At 42.3% G+C, this 18085-nt stretch overlaps 1 protein-coding gene across 3 annotated transcripts in view; it reads left to right on the forward strand.

Moving 5' to 3' along the window:
- The window catches only part of cc2d1a (coiled-coil and C2 domain containing 1A), a 133055-nt gene that overhangs the window by 88166 nt on the left and 26804 nt on the right, over positions 1–18085 (forward strand). For 2 of the 3 annotated variants that reach the window (XM_072248390.1, XM_072248392.1), the window contains one exon: positions 4141–4196. In XM_072248390.1, coding sequence (XP_072104491.1) covers positions 4141–4196 — 56 coding nt within the window. Of the gene's footprint in view, positions 1–4140; positions 4197–8463; positions 9260–18085 lie in introns of those variants that run through there. The other variant, XM_072248391.1, reaches the window with a different exon arrangement.

Consider the following 18085-nt stretch of genomic DNA (forward strand, 5'->3'; position numbering starts at 1 on the left):
AGCTCTATCTTCATTAATTTTTGCCAGTGGGGGGGGGGGGGTTGTTGCTCGCTGCCGCTTACGCGAGGGAGGGAGGGGAGCTGGGGGATACTTTGGGGTTCTAACATTTAACTGTCGTTTATTCTTGGGGCGCTCCTCTGTTTTCATTGATGGTTGCGAAGAAAATGCATTTCAGGATTATATTGTATACATTTCTCTGACATTAAATTGTACCTTTGAACCTTCGATTAACCACCCTCATCACCTCATCAAAGCACTCAGTGAAATTAGTAAGTCACAAGTCACAGTCATGCTGGCTCTGTCTAATTAGGCCATGGTTTTCCAAATGCTCATAAATCCTCTCCCTAAGAATTGCCTCCAGTAAATTCCTCTATCACTGACATGACACTTACTGTTCTATAGTTTTCAGGACTATCCCTGTCTCCTTACTTGAACTCACCAGTCCTTTGGGACTTCACCCATGGCGAGAGAGGACACCAAGATATTGGTCAAGGCCCCAGCAATCTCTTCTCATGCTGCTCTCAATAACCTGAGGTATATCCCGTCAGGCCCTGGGGACTTATCCACCTTAATGCTCTTAAAGAGATCCAGCACTACCACCTCCTTCACCTTGAAAAGCCCTAGCATATCAATATGCTCACCATTGATTTCCTGATCAGCACTACCACCTCCTTTACCTCGAAATGCTCCAGCATATTGAAATGCTCACCACTGATTTCCTGATCCTCCATGTGCTTCTCCTTGGTAAACAGTGACGTAAAGTACTCATTAAGGACCTCACCTACATCCTCTGCATCCAAACAAATGTTCCCCCCTTTATCCTTGAGTGGTCCTACCAACGTTCCTTCTGTTTTTTAACAACTGCCTGGACCAACCATTGCTCTGAGCAGGAAATTACTACATGGCCTGAAAGCTGTGTGGCACTTTAAATTAACATAATATAAAAGAAAATTTCAGCTGTGCAGGAGCATTTCAGTTGCTGCATGGTCACGCACACGCGCAGCTCAGAGGAAACTGGTCCCACCTTCATCCTGGTTATCCTCTTGCTCTTGATGTATGTATACAATGCTTTGGGATTCTCTTTAATTCTGCTTGCCAAGGACTTTACATGGCTCCTCCTGGCTTTTCTAATTCCCTTGTTCTTTTCTGGTTTCTTTACAATTCTCAGTCGCTCTTTTTGATTCTAGCTTCCTAAGCTTTACATACTTCTCCCTTTTTCTTTTATTTCTTGACTAAATTCATTGCCTCTCAACTTCCAAGATTTTCTTATCTTGCCATCCTTGTCTGTCCTTCTTACTGGAATATTCCTGTATTCTGTGCGCTTGGTCTATAAGCACCTTCTACGTGTCGGATGTGGACTTGCCCAAAGGCAGCTGTTCCCACTTAACTCTCCCTAGTTCCTGCCTAATGTTCTTGTAGTTTGCTTTACTCTAACTTAATACTCTCCTGTAATGTCCATACTTGTCCTTATCTCTAGCTATTTCAAAACTTAAGGAGTTGTGGTCACTGTTCCCTAAATGTTCACCCACTAAAAGGTTGGTCACTGGGCCAGGCTCATTATTCAAAACTAGGTCCAGTACAGCCCCTCGTCTTGTTAGACTATCTACATTATGGTTTAAGAAACCCTCTTGGATGCACCTAACAAATGCTGGCCCATCTAAGCCTCTTGCACACAGAAGGTCCCAGTTCATAATAGGGAAGAAAAAGTCCCCATAACAATAACGCTATTGTTTTGCACCTTTCCTTAATCTGCCAGCATATCTGTTCCTCACTGTGGGAGCCAGGGTTGGTCTGTAGCACAATCCCATCCCATCATCCTTCTTGTCAGTTCACCCACATAGACTCAGTAGGCGAACCCTCCATTATATCCCCTCTGAGTGCGGCTGTGATATTTTCCGAATGGTAGTGCAACTCTCCTCCTCTTTTACTTCCCTCTCTACCTTTTTTAAAACGTTGAAACCCTGGGGTATTACACATCTATTCCTGTCCCCCTCTTAACCAAGTCCCTGTAATGGCCACAACATCATACTGATGTACTGATCCGGGCTCTTAAGTTCATCATTTCTGCCCATAGTACTTGTGGACTGCCTCCAGCACATCCTCAGACTGTCGATCATTGAAAGCGATGCAGTTCACTGTATGCTTTGATGTACATGTGAAAATCTTTAAATTGGTATTATAACAGCAGAATTTGTGCATTGAGGTGTTATTGTGAGTCTGGAGCTCAACAGCCGGAACTTAGTTCTGTAGGAGCTCCTTATACCCATGAAATTAAGGGAAAATACTGAATAGAAATACGATGGTCACACAGAGAGGTTTCTTAAAGTAATAACAGAGACACAGCACCTAGTTGTGGCCATTGCTAATTCTACTAAAAATTGTAAAGCAGGGTGGCAAGTGTGAGGTAGATACAATACAGAGATCCTTCACAATATATGGACAGATCAAGTGACTGGATGAGGACGTGGCTGATGAAATAAAATATAAAGTCAAAGAAAAAGTAGAGCTTTTTTCAAATGATGAGAGATTAAAAAATGGTCCTGTTCATGGGTGTCTGTCTGTGTACATGAATCTTAGAAAGTTGGCATATAGGTACTGCAAACAATTAGGAAGAGAAATTGTATTTTGGCTTTCAGTGCAAGAAAACATAAGTGTTAAGATGTGTCTCTGGTTATGTAGAGCCCTGGTGTGATTATACCTGGAAAGCCTGGAATCCTGTCACAGGTTGCACTCGTGATAGAGTGTTATCACTTCACCAGATTGATTCTGGGCTTGAGGGGAGGGACAGTGGAGCAGTGGGGGTTGGAGTGGAATTGGTTGTATGGGTCTTCAGTGTAAAACCATCAGCACATGAAGGGTACAGAGAAGTCCCCAGTGAAATGGACTTGAGAACTTGCACCACTCACACCCTTCTTTACAGTTTTAAACTCCTGGGAGTGCACATCTCACGCAATCTCTCATGGTCCCAGAACATATTCCACACAATCAGGCTGAAGAGAGCTGGACTATGCACGTCCATACTCCCAACCTCCTTGGTGCACAAGCTGCATCACTGCTTGTGGCGAACAACAGGTCGTCAGAACTGCTCAATGCATCACTGGCACCAGCCCACCTGCCATCAAGGACGTATATACAGAAAGGTGCTGGAAAAGGGTCAGTAACGTCATGAAGGACCCCGCCCACCCTGCTCATGGACTGTTTGTCCCACTCCCAACAAGGGGGAGGCTAGGTAGCATCCACACCAGGGCCACCAGACTGAAAATGGTTACTTTCCCCAAGCTGATCAACATCTTCACATGCTAACCCTCCATACCCCAACCACCACAACTTTGTTATTTCCTGTCAGTCCCCTCGTGTATAGACACATCTGTGCCTAGTGTCACTTTATGGACATGCAATCAATCTATGCATATAAGGTATCTTATGTGTTTATTTTTATTTTGTTGTTTTATTATTATTATTATTATTATTATTATGGTGTTCTTTATCTTGTTTTTTTTGTGCTACATCCAGAGTAACAGTTATTTCATTCTTGGTTACATTTGTGTATTAGAAATGACACAAAACAACCTTGAGTCTTCAAAGAAAAGGGGTTTAACCTCAGGACTGATGAGAGGGGATTTCTTTACCCAGACGGTTGTGAATTTGGTCATTATCACATTGCTCTTTGTCAAGATGTTAATCAGGGCATTAAAAATTAGTTACAATACTGGACGTAATGACAAGGTCCTTGACATCCAACAGACTAAGCAAATGGCCTCGGTTCAATATCTCACTTCAAAGACAGCAGTGAGAAGGAAGCATCCTTCTGTATAGCACTAAAGTGTCAACCTAGATTTTTGTGCACATTACCTCAATGGGACTTGAACCTGGGACAGATACTTTTGCCCCTCACTGTCAGGCTTCATTGGTCCATTGCTTTTTACTTCTCTCCAGCTGCAGCCCTCAGGCAGGGATCAGAAGCACCCCATGAGGCTGAAGTAACTGGGGAGGGGGGTGGACCATCTCTGCTTATACCCACTCTTCCTCATTTACCCTCTATCACTGGCCAGCAGGGCACTGTTTGAAGTTTTCCATCACGGCTACAGTAGCAGATACATGGAAGAGGATGTGAATGAAGCCAAATTTGTTTTCTTACAGATTGTGGTTCCAAAGGCAAAGGAGCGAAGGGATGCTCCACAGGTCACGAGTGGAAGGTAAGTGTAGACCTGCATTAGTATCGAGTGAGCACATGCACTTCTGCGGTTCTTGTAATGTGGCAAGGGGGAGCTGATCATCGGGGTTTCATCGGGGTCCTGAATGAAGCAAGCTTGGGTCAAATGGTTTCCTTGGTCTGAGCTGCCATACCTTATCTAAACATCTTAAGAGCATGCATTTCTCATGAGAAAACATTCTGACACCCCAGTTTGTGAAGACCATGTTCAAGTAAGTGTTCCGAATTGCTGAATATAGTAAGGACAGAGATTCAGTCTACAGGGAATTTAATACCAGTCTATGTAAGAGCAAGGAGACAGTAGGTCAACTTGCTGTGTCTTTCAATAACATCATAGCCAATCTAGTCTTGGTCTCAGCAACACTTTCCTGTCATCTCTCCTCGTACTCCTTGACTCTCCTGTAGTGGGAATGTGTTGAACCCTACCAGTGATTTCCTGACAGTTCCCCATGGTGGAGAATTCTGGTGGCAACAACCCAGTGAAAGAATTTCGCCCTCATCGCTATCTGAAATTAGACATTGTGGACAGAAGGGCCTGTTCCAGTTCTCTAGAGTATGTAACAACATAAATTAGGTATTGACACTCCTTATGTCCTTTTTATTTTTATGGGCAATGTGAGTAGCATTGGGAAAAATAGTCAATAAGCAAAGTTATTGGGTATCATTTGGAATTCAAGTGGTTTCTTCAAACTCTTCATGGTTCCTGGTGTTATTAATATAAAATTAATGCATACTTTTGAGTATTTTTAATAACCATTTAGAAATTTTGTATAACATGCCCTTTCATGTTGTCTGAACAGTTATGTATGATAGCTTTGCCTACTGCCTCACTGCCAAATGGGTGTTGTTGCTGCAAGTGTAGGTGAACTAATTGTTAACATACGAGATAAAATCTGCAGATGCTGGAAATCCAACCAACACACAAATTCTGGAGGAATTCAGCAGGCCAGGCAGCACCTACAGAAAAAACTACAGTTGAGGTTAACGGCTAAGACCCTGGAGTTCCTCCAGCATTTTGTGTATGAACTAATTGTTGAGTGATCATTTATAGAATGGAGGCTACAATAGGTTCATTTGTATATACTGCTAGTTTCAATGAAGAATCAGATACTTCACTATCGTGGTATCAGAGCCAGCAATTCATCAGCTGGAAACCCATGTATCTGTAAGATTGTGAAAAGGAAGATGATGGAGAGGTGAAAATGGTCAGATACAGAAAAGGAAATCTACTAGTGGAGTAGGAGGTTATGGTTGAGTTACTAAATCACTTTGCATAGTAAATACACACAAAATGCTGGAGGAACTCAGGAGGTCAGGCAGCATCTACGGAAGGGAATAAAGAATTGATGTTTGGACTAAGACTTTTCATCAGGACTGGAAAGGAAAGGGGAAGAAGCTGGGATAGGAAGGTAGGTGGGGGAAGGTGTACAAGCTGGCTGGTGATAAGTGAGACCAGATGAGGGAGAAGGTGGATGGGGGAGAGGTTGATGAAGTGAGAAGCTGGGGGGTGATAAGTGGAATGGTAAAGGGCTGAAGAAGGAAGAATATCACATTCTTCCTTCAGCAAACATAAGTGAATTAATTGTTTATTAGTTGACAATGGGAAAACACTTTACATCTGAATTTACCTTAGCTGATATCGACACAAGGCGCAGCTGAGATCACAACCCAGTGGGTCGAGCAGCATCTGTAAGGGAGAGGAATTGTCACCATTTTGGGTCGAAACCCTGCATCAGGACTGATTAGGAAGATGACCAGTATAAAGGGAAAAGGGGGAGCAGTGAGACAGAAGCCTGAAGTAATTGGTTAACTCTGAGGAGAGGTGAAGGCTAATGGGCAGATCAAGCCATAGGGGAGGGGTAGAGTTGGAGACAGAGGCAAGTGGGTGGTAGATAAAAGCACACAAAGAATAGAGGCAGTGGAGCCAGGTTGGAGGAGGTGAAGGTGTACTTTGAAACATTGAAACATACTTTAAAATGCATTCTTTGTGTCTTTGATTAACATGCTCCAAGGATGCAGGTTGTGAGTTTCACCATGTTTCTGGCACCAGCAAAGCATGCTCATAACTTGCTATCCCTAACCTGTGTGCCTTTGGAATGTGGAAGGAAACCTGAATAGGCATAGGAAACCCATGAGGTCACAGGTAGAATGTACAAATTCCTTACATACAACAGCAGGAACTGAACCCTGATTGATAATCGCTGGCACTGTAAAGCATTGTGCAGACTGCTGCCTGCGTCTGTGCTGGACGGACTCGGTGGTCGAGCAGCATCACTGGTTGGGAAGGAGCTGAGAGTGGCTGAGTGTTCTGAAACCTGATAAAGTAGAATACCAGAAAGGCAAGCTGTGCCTAAAAGTAAATACGTCACCCAGTCCAAATGGGATGGATCTTGGGTTGCTGAGAGAAGCAGGGTAAGGGATAGCTGAGGCACTGGTCGTAATCCTCCGAACCTCTATGGGTTCGGGGCTGCATCTTGAAGTCTAAGACTTGATCAAAAAGAGGTTGAGACAAACCTAATAGTCGCAACAGTCATTTTGTCACTCTTGATAATGTAAGTTGGAGAAACAATAAGCAGGCAGAATTAGCAGACACTTGGGTGATCATGGCTTGGTTAGCAAAAGCTGGCATGAATTTTTAAAGGCGAGTCCTGGTGGACTCCCTTTGTAACAAGAGGTTCAGATAGGAAAATTAGTGAATGTGATTTATGGGTTTCCATATTGAAAGCCTTAGAATAAAAACGGTTTATGGCAGTATAGAGAAAAAGATTGACTTAGCACCAAGGATAAGAGTCAGTACTGTTGCTTTTTGGACAAGAGAGAATTGTACAATAGACTTCCCCAGGCTGTGTTTAAACTACTCCCTGTCTTATTTTAATAACTGTGTTGTGCAGAGCACGGTTTCCAAATTTGGAGAGAGAATCAACAGTGAGGAAGGTAATAGATTTCAAGATGTAGTCAGGTTAGTAGAGTGGGCGGATAGGTTGTAGATGAGGGTTAATGCTGAGAACTACTAAGTAGGAATAATAATGTAAAATTTGGGATATTCTGTTTAGTTCTGGTCATCTCATTGAAGAAGGATGTAGAAGATTTGGAGAGGGTGCAGAAGTTCTGTCTGAACTAGACAGCATGTCTTATGAGGGAAGGTTGAGTGAGTTAGGGCTTTTCTCTAACTCGCTCAACCTTCGGAGAATGAGAGGTGACTTGATGGATGTGTATAAGATCGATTTATTATTTTTTATTTTTGAGATACAGCACAGTTACAGGCCCTTCTGGCCAAACAAGCCTTTGCTGCTCTATTACACCCAAATAACCTTCTAACCTATATGTCTTTGGAGGTAAGTTTTTTAACGTGAGTGGCAAGTACATGGAACTGCCTGGGGTTGTGGTAGAGGCAGATACATTCGGACACTTAAGAGACTCCTGGGCAGATTGATGAAAGAAATCTGGAGGTTTATCTCGGATGTAAGGATTAGAATAATCTTGGATTAGGTTAAAAGGTTAGCACAACATCAACGGTTGCTGAAGGGCCTATACTTTACTGCGCTGTACTGTTCTGTATTCTTAAACAAGTGAAAAGTTGTAAATGGTGTACCAGAAAAGAGCTGTCTGCAGTATATGTGCTTGAAAATGGAGAAAGAGGGAAATGACTTGGTCCTGACCAATCAAAGTTTAGCTGTATATTTTGGTCTCTAATTTTGTCCTTTATCTTTTGTTGGGCACTTGATATTTGATAACACTCCATATTTTCCATAACAGGTCCCTGGCTGCCTCTGGGCAGTCTCGTGTAAAATGTACCATCTATAATGAATCTATATAGCTCTGACAGTTGCCCTTCTAAACAAGGGGTGCAGTGTCTCCAGTCTTAATTTCCTACACTGTTCTAATCTGATTGTATTTTACAGCTTGGGCAAGTAGATCAAAAAGTGCAGATCGCAGTGATCTGATGGGACAGGACTAAGTGTTTAAATGGTATACTCCTCTCCCTATGTAAATAGAATATAGCTGTGGACTCGAGTCCCAGAAAAAAATTGGAGCATCAAATTCAATTTCATAAGTTATTGCTTCCATGACTACTTTACTCTTGGGGGGGGGGGGGGTCCCCATGCCTTTCTACATGTACTTACAAGATTCTGACCCCACCTGACCTGGGACTCTGGGTCATGATCCGGCAATTGCCTGATGCTGCAAGTGCTCTTTTTGGTTTTTGAGTAGTACCTATTTATGTTTTAATTTTTAATTTCCTTTTTCAGATCCTCAATTTGCTCTTTAATTTAACGAAATAAAAGCCAGAGACATCTGTTCTGCAGACATCCACAGAACCATTGTTGTTTCTATTTTTGGTTCGAAGTTAGACTTCATAAGTTTCATTGTGTGGTGAGGAACCAGTGAAGGAAGTAGAAATCCAAGAAAGCCAGCTCCCTGGAAATGACGAATACTTCAAAGTCAATGAACAGAGACACAGGCACTTCACTCAGGTCAAAATGAAATAAACTGTTTACTTCTGTACCGGCACTGGAAATCTGAAACTAATCCACTTAATTCTGGAACGGTCTAAACTCTACCTTGAGAAAGGACCCTCTTCTAGTTGGGACTCCGTCAGAACTGGCAAAGGAAGGCTGAAAAATCCCTTTGTCACAAAGATTGTAGAAGCTGAGGAATCAGTCATAATTTTCCCTGTAGCCTTTCACCAGTGGGTTTGCTTTCTTCTTTTCTACTGTCCTCCCCAACCTCTTTAAAAACCCCTAGATTCTATCTAGTAGTATAGTTCATTCTTAATTTGAGAATAGAATTCCACATTGTGATGCAGCAGCAAAGCTTCCAGTCGCAAGAAATCCAGTTAAATATGACTACTGGTTTGTTTGCAAGAAATACAAAATGATCAACTCTTTTGTGCAGCTTGTAGTGTAAATCTGTAACAAGTTCTTGAACGTTTAAGAACAAGTGTCTTAATCACTTTATGATTTCTGCACAATAGTTCTGAGTCATTACTTTTCTAGGACACTTATTTCATCATGTGGGAAGAGCCAACAGGTTAAAATATAGGAACATATCAAAATGCAGTTCTTTTGAAATATTTTAAAGCTTAATAGATAGTTTTATATGTATTGTATGTGTAAGTGGGTGCCACGGTAGTGTAGCAATTCGCGTGTTGCTGATACATCTTTGACATTCCGGAGTTCAGAGTTCAATTCCACCTCTCATACGTCCTCCCCATGGAGGACGTTTTCTCCAGGTCCTCCCACATTCCAAAGACATACCGGGTTGGTAGGGTGGTCACCGTAAATTTTCCCGTGATTTGGTTAGGGTCAATCGGGTTTGTTGGGGTTTGCTTGGGGCAGCGTAGCTGGAAGGGCCAGAGGGGCCTTCTCCATGCGATGTCGATATTTGTGAATATCACTGAGGATTGGAGTCCGGGGGAGGGTGATAGCTAGAAATTGGAATCTGCTTGAGAGCAGGATTAAGTGTTTAGGGGTGGGGGGTGTTGTACAGTTTGGGAAGAAAGTGTGTTGAACTAAGAAGGGAGCCACTATATCCAGGTTGGGCTCTGGTGATCCATGAGAGATGTGTCAGGTGTGGTATCTCCATAAAAATCCCATTCTGGAAGTCTCCTGGGACGGGTGCTCCTCAGAAGAGGGCAAACTTATTTTGCAGACAGTCTGTAAAAAAAAAAAACTGTGACATGTTACTAGGGAAATAAAGCAGCACTATGTCTGAATTTCTAGGTCACTAAATATCTAGTTCAACATGGGCACTATGAAAACTTGGTAGAGCTCTTGCTTGGCCAACACAAGTTCTTGATCAGCTGATGGTAATGAGGGATATGGTGCATGCTGGCTTTCAGAAAACAACTGACAAGGTATAGCATTATTGGAGAAGATTAATTTGTGGAATTGAGGAGGGAAATGGAAAATCTAATTTAAAGCTGGTTGGATAAGAATATACTGTTGGGCTTAAGTTTCTAGTCTGCAACCCTGGACTGAGAGGAGCGCCATTAGAGTGAGGTAGTTGGCCCTTCCCTTTGATCCTGCTGTCTTTGGGGTTCCTGTTTCTGAAATGCCAACATTCACACTGGAAGTAGGTTTTGATGATTTCCTAATTAAACATGCCTTCAAGTACAAGTTCATTGTCATAGGCATACATATACAGGGTGTAAATTCAAGATTCAGATTCATTTATCACATAGTAGATTTGAATATGATAGTTAAAAGGATGCAGGAATTAATTTTTCATTACTTTCTGTGCTAACTATTCAAATGATATAACTTTAAGCAATAGACTTAAATGAAATAACGCCAAATTTTTCAGTACAATATTTAGTATTTCAAATGAATGATTTGGATTGCAGTCAACTTGTATTAATTAATTTGTCTCTCTCCTGTTCTTCCATGACCTGCAACTGCTGGTGCAACATAGTCTACTTCAGTGAACAGTAGTTCTGAAAACACAGAGGCATCTGCTTTTAGAGGCAGGAGAATGGGATTGAGAGGGATAAGAAATCAGCCATGACTCAATGGACCAAATAGCCTAATCCTGCTCCTGTGTTTTATGGATGTGTACACATCTAAACATACTGAAAAGCAACATTTGCGTTAACAACCAATTCACTCAAGGATATGTTGGGGGTAGCCCACTAGTTTCGCCACACATTCCGGTGCCAACATAGCATGCTAGGCAGAACACAACACAAGCAAGAAACACAATAATGGTAAGAAACAGGATTTTTACAGTACATTACAAACATAAGACAGTCTGGGGTAACATAAATTAGACCATAAGACAAAGGAGCAGAGTTGGGCCATTTGACCCATCAAGTCTGAAACATTATTCAATAATGGCTGATCCTTTTTGTTTCCCCTCCACAACCCCACGCCCCAGCCTTCTCCCCGTAACCTTTGATGCCATGTCCCTTAAATACACCCAGCGACCTGGCCTCCATAGCTGCCTGTGGTAACAAATTCACCACCCTCTGGCTAAAGAAATTTTTCCACATCTGTTTTAAATGGATGTCCCTCTGAACCCTGAGGCTGAGCGTCTTAGACTGCCCCACCATGGGAAACATCGTTTCTGCATCTACTCTGCCTAGGCCTTTCAACATTTAAAAGGTTTCAATAAGATCTCTAACCCTACCCCCCAATCTTTCAAAATTCCAGCAAGTGTAGACCCAAAGCCATCAAATGTTCCCTGTATGATAACCCTTTCATTCCCGGAATCATCCTTGTGAACCTCCTCTTCTGAACTCTCCAATGCTAGCACATCTTTTCTTAGATGAGGAGCCCAAAACTGTTCATAATATTCAAGGTGAGGCCTCTCCAGTGTCTTTTAAAATCTCAGCATCACATCCCTGCTTTTGTATTCTACTTAAAATGAATGCTAACATTGCAATTGCCTTCCTCACCATCGACTCAACCTGCAAGTTAACCTGTAGGGTGTTTTCCCCAGGTCCCTTTGCATCTTAGATTTTTGGATTTTCTCCCCATTTAGAAAATAGACTGCACGTTTATTTCCACTACCATAGTGCATGACCATGCACTTTCCAACTTTGTATTTCGTCTGCCACTTTCTTGCCCATTCTCCTAATTTGTCCAAGTTCTTCTGCAGCCTACCTGTTTCTTCAACACTACCTGTGCCTTCACCAATCTTCATATCATCTGCAAACTTGGCAACAAAGCCATCTATTCCATTGTCTAAATCATTCGTGTACAGCCTAAAAAGAAGCGGTCCCAACATCAACCCCCACGGAACACCACTAGTCACTGGCAGTCAACCAGAAAAGGCTCCTTTAATTCCCACTTGCTGCCTCCCACCAATCAGCCAATGCTGTAACTACGCCAGTAACTTTCCTGTAATACCATGGGCTCGTAACTTGATAAGCAGCCTCGTGTGGCACTTTGTCAAAAGCCTTCTGAAAGTCCAAGTGTACAACATCCACTGCATCCCCTTTATCTATCCTATGTGTAATCTCCTCAAAGAATTCAAGCAGGTTTGTCAGGCAGGAATTTTCCTGTGGGGAAACCATGCTGACTTTGCCCTATCTTGTTCTGTGTCACCAAGTGCTCCATAACCTCATTCTTAAAAATTGAGTCCAACATTTTCCCAATGACTGAGGTCAGGCTAACTGGTCTAAAATTTCCTTTCTGGTGCCTCTCTCCTGTCTGAAAGTGGAGTGACATTTACAATTTTCCAGGCCTCTGGCACCATGCCAGAATCCAGTAAATTTTTTTTTTGAAAGATTGTTACTAATGCCTCCACAATCTCTACTGCTACCTGTCAGAACCCTAGGGTGTAGTTCATATGTACCCTTTGGCTTTTCAGCTTTTTTTTTTAGCACCTTCTCCCTTGTAATAGTAACTGCACTCACTTCTCTTCCCTCACAGCCTTCAACATCTGGCACATTGTTAGTGTCTTCCACAGTGAAGACTGATGCAAAATACTATTTATTCCATCCGCCATCTAAATTATACACAATTTGCATAACAAAATAAACATAATACAAGTTGGGGGGGAATATAGTCTGAAGTAGTGTTAGGACTTTTCAGGAATTTGATAGCGGGGAAGAAGCAGAGGGTTACTGTTGTGAATTGTGTGTCTATAAATAAATAAGATTTTTTTTAATTGCAGTATTTTAAGAATAGTTTGAATGGGTTGGGATATTTTGAAGAAAAGAATAAAGGCATGTGGAATGAAGCCATGAACCTGTGAATGCTAGAATGGGTTGAAACTTGGAGGCAAGATGGCCAGTTGGAAGGCAGATCCTTTTTTTTTCACTCCATTTTATATTGGCTGTCTCCCTTCCATCTTTCAGTCCAGTTGTACCATCTCAGCCAAAGTCTTTGACTATCTATTTTCCTTACCAGATGCAGCCTAACCTACTGAGTTCCTCCAGTGTTTTGTGTGTTGCTTCAGATTCCAGTATTCAGTTTTTTGTGTCTGCCAGGGCTAAACAATTTGTTGCCACTTCATAATATATCAAGGGTTTCTGATGACACTAAGACATGCTGTGTAGTGAAAACTACCAAGTTACAAACATATTAAGCGAATACACAAAAACTGTAGTAAATAGTTTACACCATGTCATAGTCTTGGGACTTAAAAGGATGGTACAGAATACATTGTATTTTTAAAAAAAACACACAAAAGCTGGAAAGTATACATCCAAAACAGACTTGAGAAGAGGGCTGGCTGGTAACGGGGTGTTGATGGAGATTATACACACATCATTAATATGGTATAGATACAAAAATGATGGAAAATTTTAATAGAATATAGATATTTATCAAGCAAGCTATACAAAGGTGTTAGAATTGTTTATATAAAAGGTCCTGGATTGACATCTGCAGTGTATTAAACACACACCTTCGTTAAGATGCACAATTTCAGAGGGAACAAGTACAGCTTAGATTTAGCAGTGATTTATTAACCCCCTCAACCCCATTCTCCTGTCTTTTTCCCATAACTTTTGACACCCTGGCTAATCAAGAACCTATCAAATTCTTTAAATAACTCAGTTACTTGTCCTCCGCAGCCGTCTATGGCAATGAATTCCACAGATTCACTACTGTCTGGCTAAAGAAATTCGTCTTTATTTCTGTTGTAAGTGGATGTTCTTCTATTCTGAGGCTGTGCCCTTTGGTTCTAGGCTATAGGAAGCATCCTCTTCACATCCACTGTATCTAGGTCTTTTATGGTCTTGGAAACTTAAAATGGGTCATCTGTTCAAATATTAGGTATTATTGAGAGAAACTTTTTGAAGTGGATAGTAACAGATCAAAATGCTGGAGGAACTCTGGAGGTCAGGCAGCATCTATGGAGTGGAATAAAAGTTGTTTGGGCGGGGACCCTTCATCAGGACTCACCTCCATAGATGCTGCGTGACTTGCTGAGATCCTCCAGCATTTTGTGTGTATAACTCTGGATTTCCAGCATCTGCAGAATCTCTTGTATTTACATTGAAATAGATAGCTTCTGGTAGATAAACTCTAAAAATTAGATTGAGGCTTTTCAGGATGAAATTAGGAAACTTCTCATCCTGAAAGTTTTTGTTTAACATTTTATTTGCCTTTCCTGAATCAAGTATTGCTGGTGAGACTAACATTTATTGCACATCCTTGAGAAGGTGATGGCAAACCTCTGCCTTGAAGTGCTAATGAAGCTTCTCTTGTGATGCTGTTGGGAGGGGGTTCCAAGATTTAGACCCAGTGATGATGAAGGAAGAATATCCCAATTTGTACGGTGTGTGATTTGGAGGGGAGCCTATAGGTGTTGTGTTCCTATGGATTTGGGAAATGCAGTTGGAGTAGCCTGGGTGAGTAGCTGTAGTGTATTTTGTAGATGATATACTTTTGAGAGACTCCGCATTGATAGTGAAAGGAATGAATGTTTAGGGGCGCACGGAGCAATGTGCCAGTGAGGAATGCCACTTTCCTGCCCCCCCCCCACCCCCCGGATTACGGATTGCATTAAATCACATCTTTCTGCTACATTAGATCCTTTCCAGTTCACTTATTGCTCAAATTGGTCCACTGATGATGCTCTGGTCTCTGCACTCCACTCTGCCTGTCCCACCTGGAAATCGGTGTCTCATACGCCGTGATGCTGTATATTGACTTTAGCGATCATACTCCAAAGGATGGTGGGCTTTCGTTGGGTCTCAACAGTGTAACTGGATCCCCGGCAGAAAGGCCACAGTCAGTCCGTGTTGGCAGAAAAATCTCTAGCTGGTATCATGCTGAGCTTTGTCGCTCCCCAGGGCTGCATGCCCAGCCTGCTGCTGACACTGTTGCATTACTAGATCCAGTTCAAGCTGAATCATCGTTCACTGATGACACAAGTGGTTGACCTCAGCAGCAATTATGATGAGATGGCATACCAAGGGGCTGGTAGAATGGTGTGAGAGTCTCAACGTTGTCAAGACCAAAGAGATGATTGTGGACTTAAGGAAGGTGAAGGCAGACCACTCCTCACTGCACATAGGTAGATCCTCTGTAACACACACAAAAAGTGCTGGAGGAACTCAGCAGGCCAGGCAGCATCTATGGAAAAGAGTACAGTTGACGTTTTGGGCCGAAAAACTTCATCAGGACTGGGAAAAAGGATGAAGGGTCAGAGTAAGAAAGTGGGGAGGGGGGGGGAAGAAGAATCACAAGGTGTTAGGTGAAACCCATGTCCATCCATGACCCCTTCTACTGTTGTGGTGGGGCCACACTCAGGTTGGAGGCGCAATACCTTGTATTCCTTCCAGGTAGCCTCCAATCTGATGACATGAATATTGATTTCTTGAACTTCTGGTAGTTGCCACTCTCCCCTTGATTATTCCCGTTTCCATCTCACCTTATCTCCTTACATGCTTATCACCTCCCTCTGCTGTTCCTCCACCTTTTCTTTCTTCCATGGCCTTCTGTCCTCTGCTATCAGATTTCTCCCTCTCCAGTCCTGTATCTTTTTCTCTCCAATCCTGATGAAGGGTCTCTGTCCGAAACGTTGACTATACTCTTTTCCGAAGATACTATCTGGTCTGCTGAGTTCCTCCAGCACATGTGTGTTGCTTGAATTCCAGCATCTGCAGATTTTCTCTTTGTGTCAGTTCCTCTGTGGTGAGAATTAGGAGCACTGAGTTTTTGGGTGTGCACAATAACAAACGATCTCACCTGTTACCTCAACATCACCTTTTTGGTCAAGAAAGCACAATAGCATCTCCACTTCCTGAGGAGATTCAGTCCAAGTGAGGCCTTTCTTCTCTCCCCCCCTCCCCCCCCAAAAATAGAATGACAATCTGGAGCTTGGATTGTTGCCAATTAAGTAAGCCTAGATGCTGAAGCTGCAATCACACTCCTGACCTCAGCTGTGCAGATGGCTTTAGAGTTCAAGAGATGAGTTTCTTGCTGCAGGAAACATACCCACCGCCTACCTGCTCTTTGTGGTTGGTCTGGTTGAATTTCCAGTCCATGGTGAACTCCATGTTATATCAGTGATGATACCAATCAACATCAGGCCTGCATGGTTGCTTCTGTGGGAATGGGCATATTGCCTGTAATGTTTGTGGTGTATGTGCTACCTGCCCTGCCTGGGAGGTTGGGAACAATTCCAATGAATTATTGATGATAAATCTGAGGTAGATTGTTTACTGTTATCAGTGATTGGTGCAAGAGGAAGTTTGAACTACCATGGCTGATCTGTGAAAAGAAGAAAAAGTTCTGTGTCATTTCCTCAGATTTTATTTATGTCCTCTTACCCAAAAATGGATTTTGCTTGAGCTGACGATCAACAAGGTCCCTTAAGTCAAACCACCAACAGCGAAATGTAGGATTCCAGACATTCCACAGTAACATTTGCTCAAATCTCCTGATTTAGAACCAAAGGGCAAACTTGATTTATCCTATGTCTATATTCTGGGATCTTTAAATCTTGTTCTGCCCATGTTTTGATCAAACACAAATGTAGTTTTTGCAATGTGTAGCAATGATTTTAATTGCGGGCCTGAGAAGCTTGTTTGCAAACCACCATTAACTTGAATTGGCATAACTTAATTTCTGGGTAATTACAGTGCTGTTTGTGACCTTTGTGAATGGAGGCTGTAAAGTACTTGGTATCAGGTATTGTTCAAAGTTTTATTGAATCTAGGAATAATGCTTGTTGATGCAACACAATTGATCGCCATTTCAGTTTGAAAGCCCAGCTTAGGCTGGTTGTTGACTTTGTTATATTATGTGATTAAGTGAGCTGTATAATTAAGAGTATGATGAACATCTTTGAGTGATTGTCTGGAAGTTTGACCTCTAACGATTTGGCAAGACTAACACTCCTTAGAACCTCCTTGAAATAACATTCCCCACAGATTAAATCAATTATTGTGCAGTATGCTAAGTATTTCTCCAACATGACTTTCTGGTTCACTGGTCTGAAAAAGTGTTTTTCTGAGGACCCACACTCCTACAGTTTTCATCCTCATAATGTCATCAACCTAAGGTATATGGGGGGGGTGGGGTGGGGGTGGGCTGGCTGCTATGTTCGTGGCCACTTCCAGCTCCCCAGACTTGGGTTCATTTCAGTGTCAGTGATCAGAAGATCGAGTCAATTCCCACCGCTGTCTGTAAATTTGTACGTTCTCCCAATTATCACATGGATTTCCTTTGGTTGGTCCAGTTTTCTTCCACTTTCCAAAGACCTACAGAGTAGTAGGTTAATTAGTCACATGGGTGTAATAGGGCTCCATGGGCTCGTTGGGCCATGAGTGCCTGTTACTGTGCTGTATCTCTAAATAAGCAGACAAATCTGTGACTTCAAGTTTCTGTGCCTCCTGCCTGATGGTACCTGTGCAAAGAGGGCATGGCTCGTATGGTGGGGATCTTCATTGGATGTTGCCTTCTTGAGTCAGCGATGCCTTGGATGGTGTTGCATGGGCATGCCCAGCATGTGGGCCCTAACATTGAAAATTGTAATCGTCATGAAATCACACTACTATTTTTGCACTGTTAAAAGGTAGTAAAGCAATATTATGCTCCCAGTCCATGACATTCAGGCTTTATGCAGAGGAGAGCAAAATGGTTCTCCTAGTATCTGAACAACCTGCCACTTATTCAGTACCGTTGAAAGAGATTAACAGGCCATTCACTAGTTTTGTTTTTTCTGAATGTAAGCCTAAATGTTCACTAACATTAAGTACCACAAACAAAGCTACTGCCTTGAAGCTGATGTAGAAGGATGTGCTAAGTGAGTTTATGGATTTCAGGGCCTTTTTTTGGCCATGGAGAGGAATATGTGCAATATGGTAGCATAGCACTGAGCATAACGCTTTCCAGCACCAGTGATCAGAAGATCTGGATTCAATTCCCCCCGCTATCGAATCAGTTGTACATTCTCCCCATGACTGCCTGG

The sequence above is a fragment of the Mobula birostris genome, chromosome 32 (genome assembly GCF_030028105.1).
Source record: "Mobula birostris isolate sMobBir1 chromosome 32, sMobBir1.hap1, whole genome shotgun sequence".
NCBI lineage: Eukaryota > Metazoa > Chordata > Chondrichthyes > Myliobatiformes > Myliobatidae > Mobula > Mobula birostris.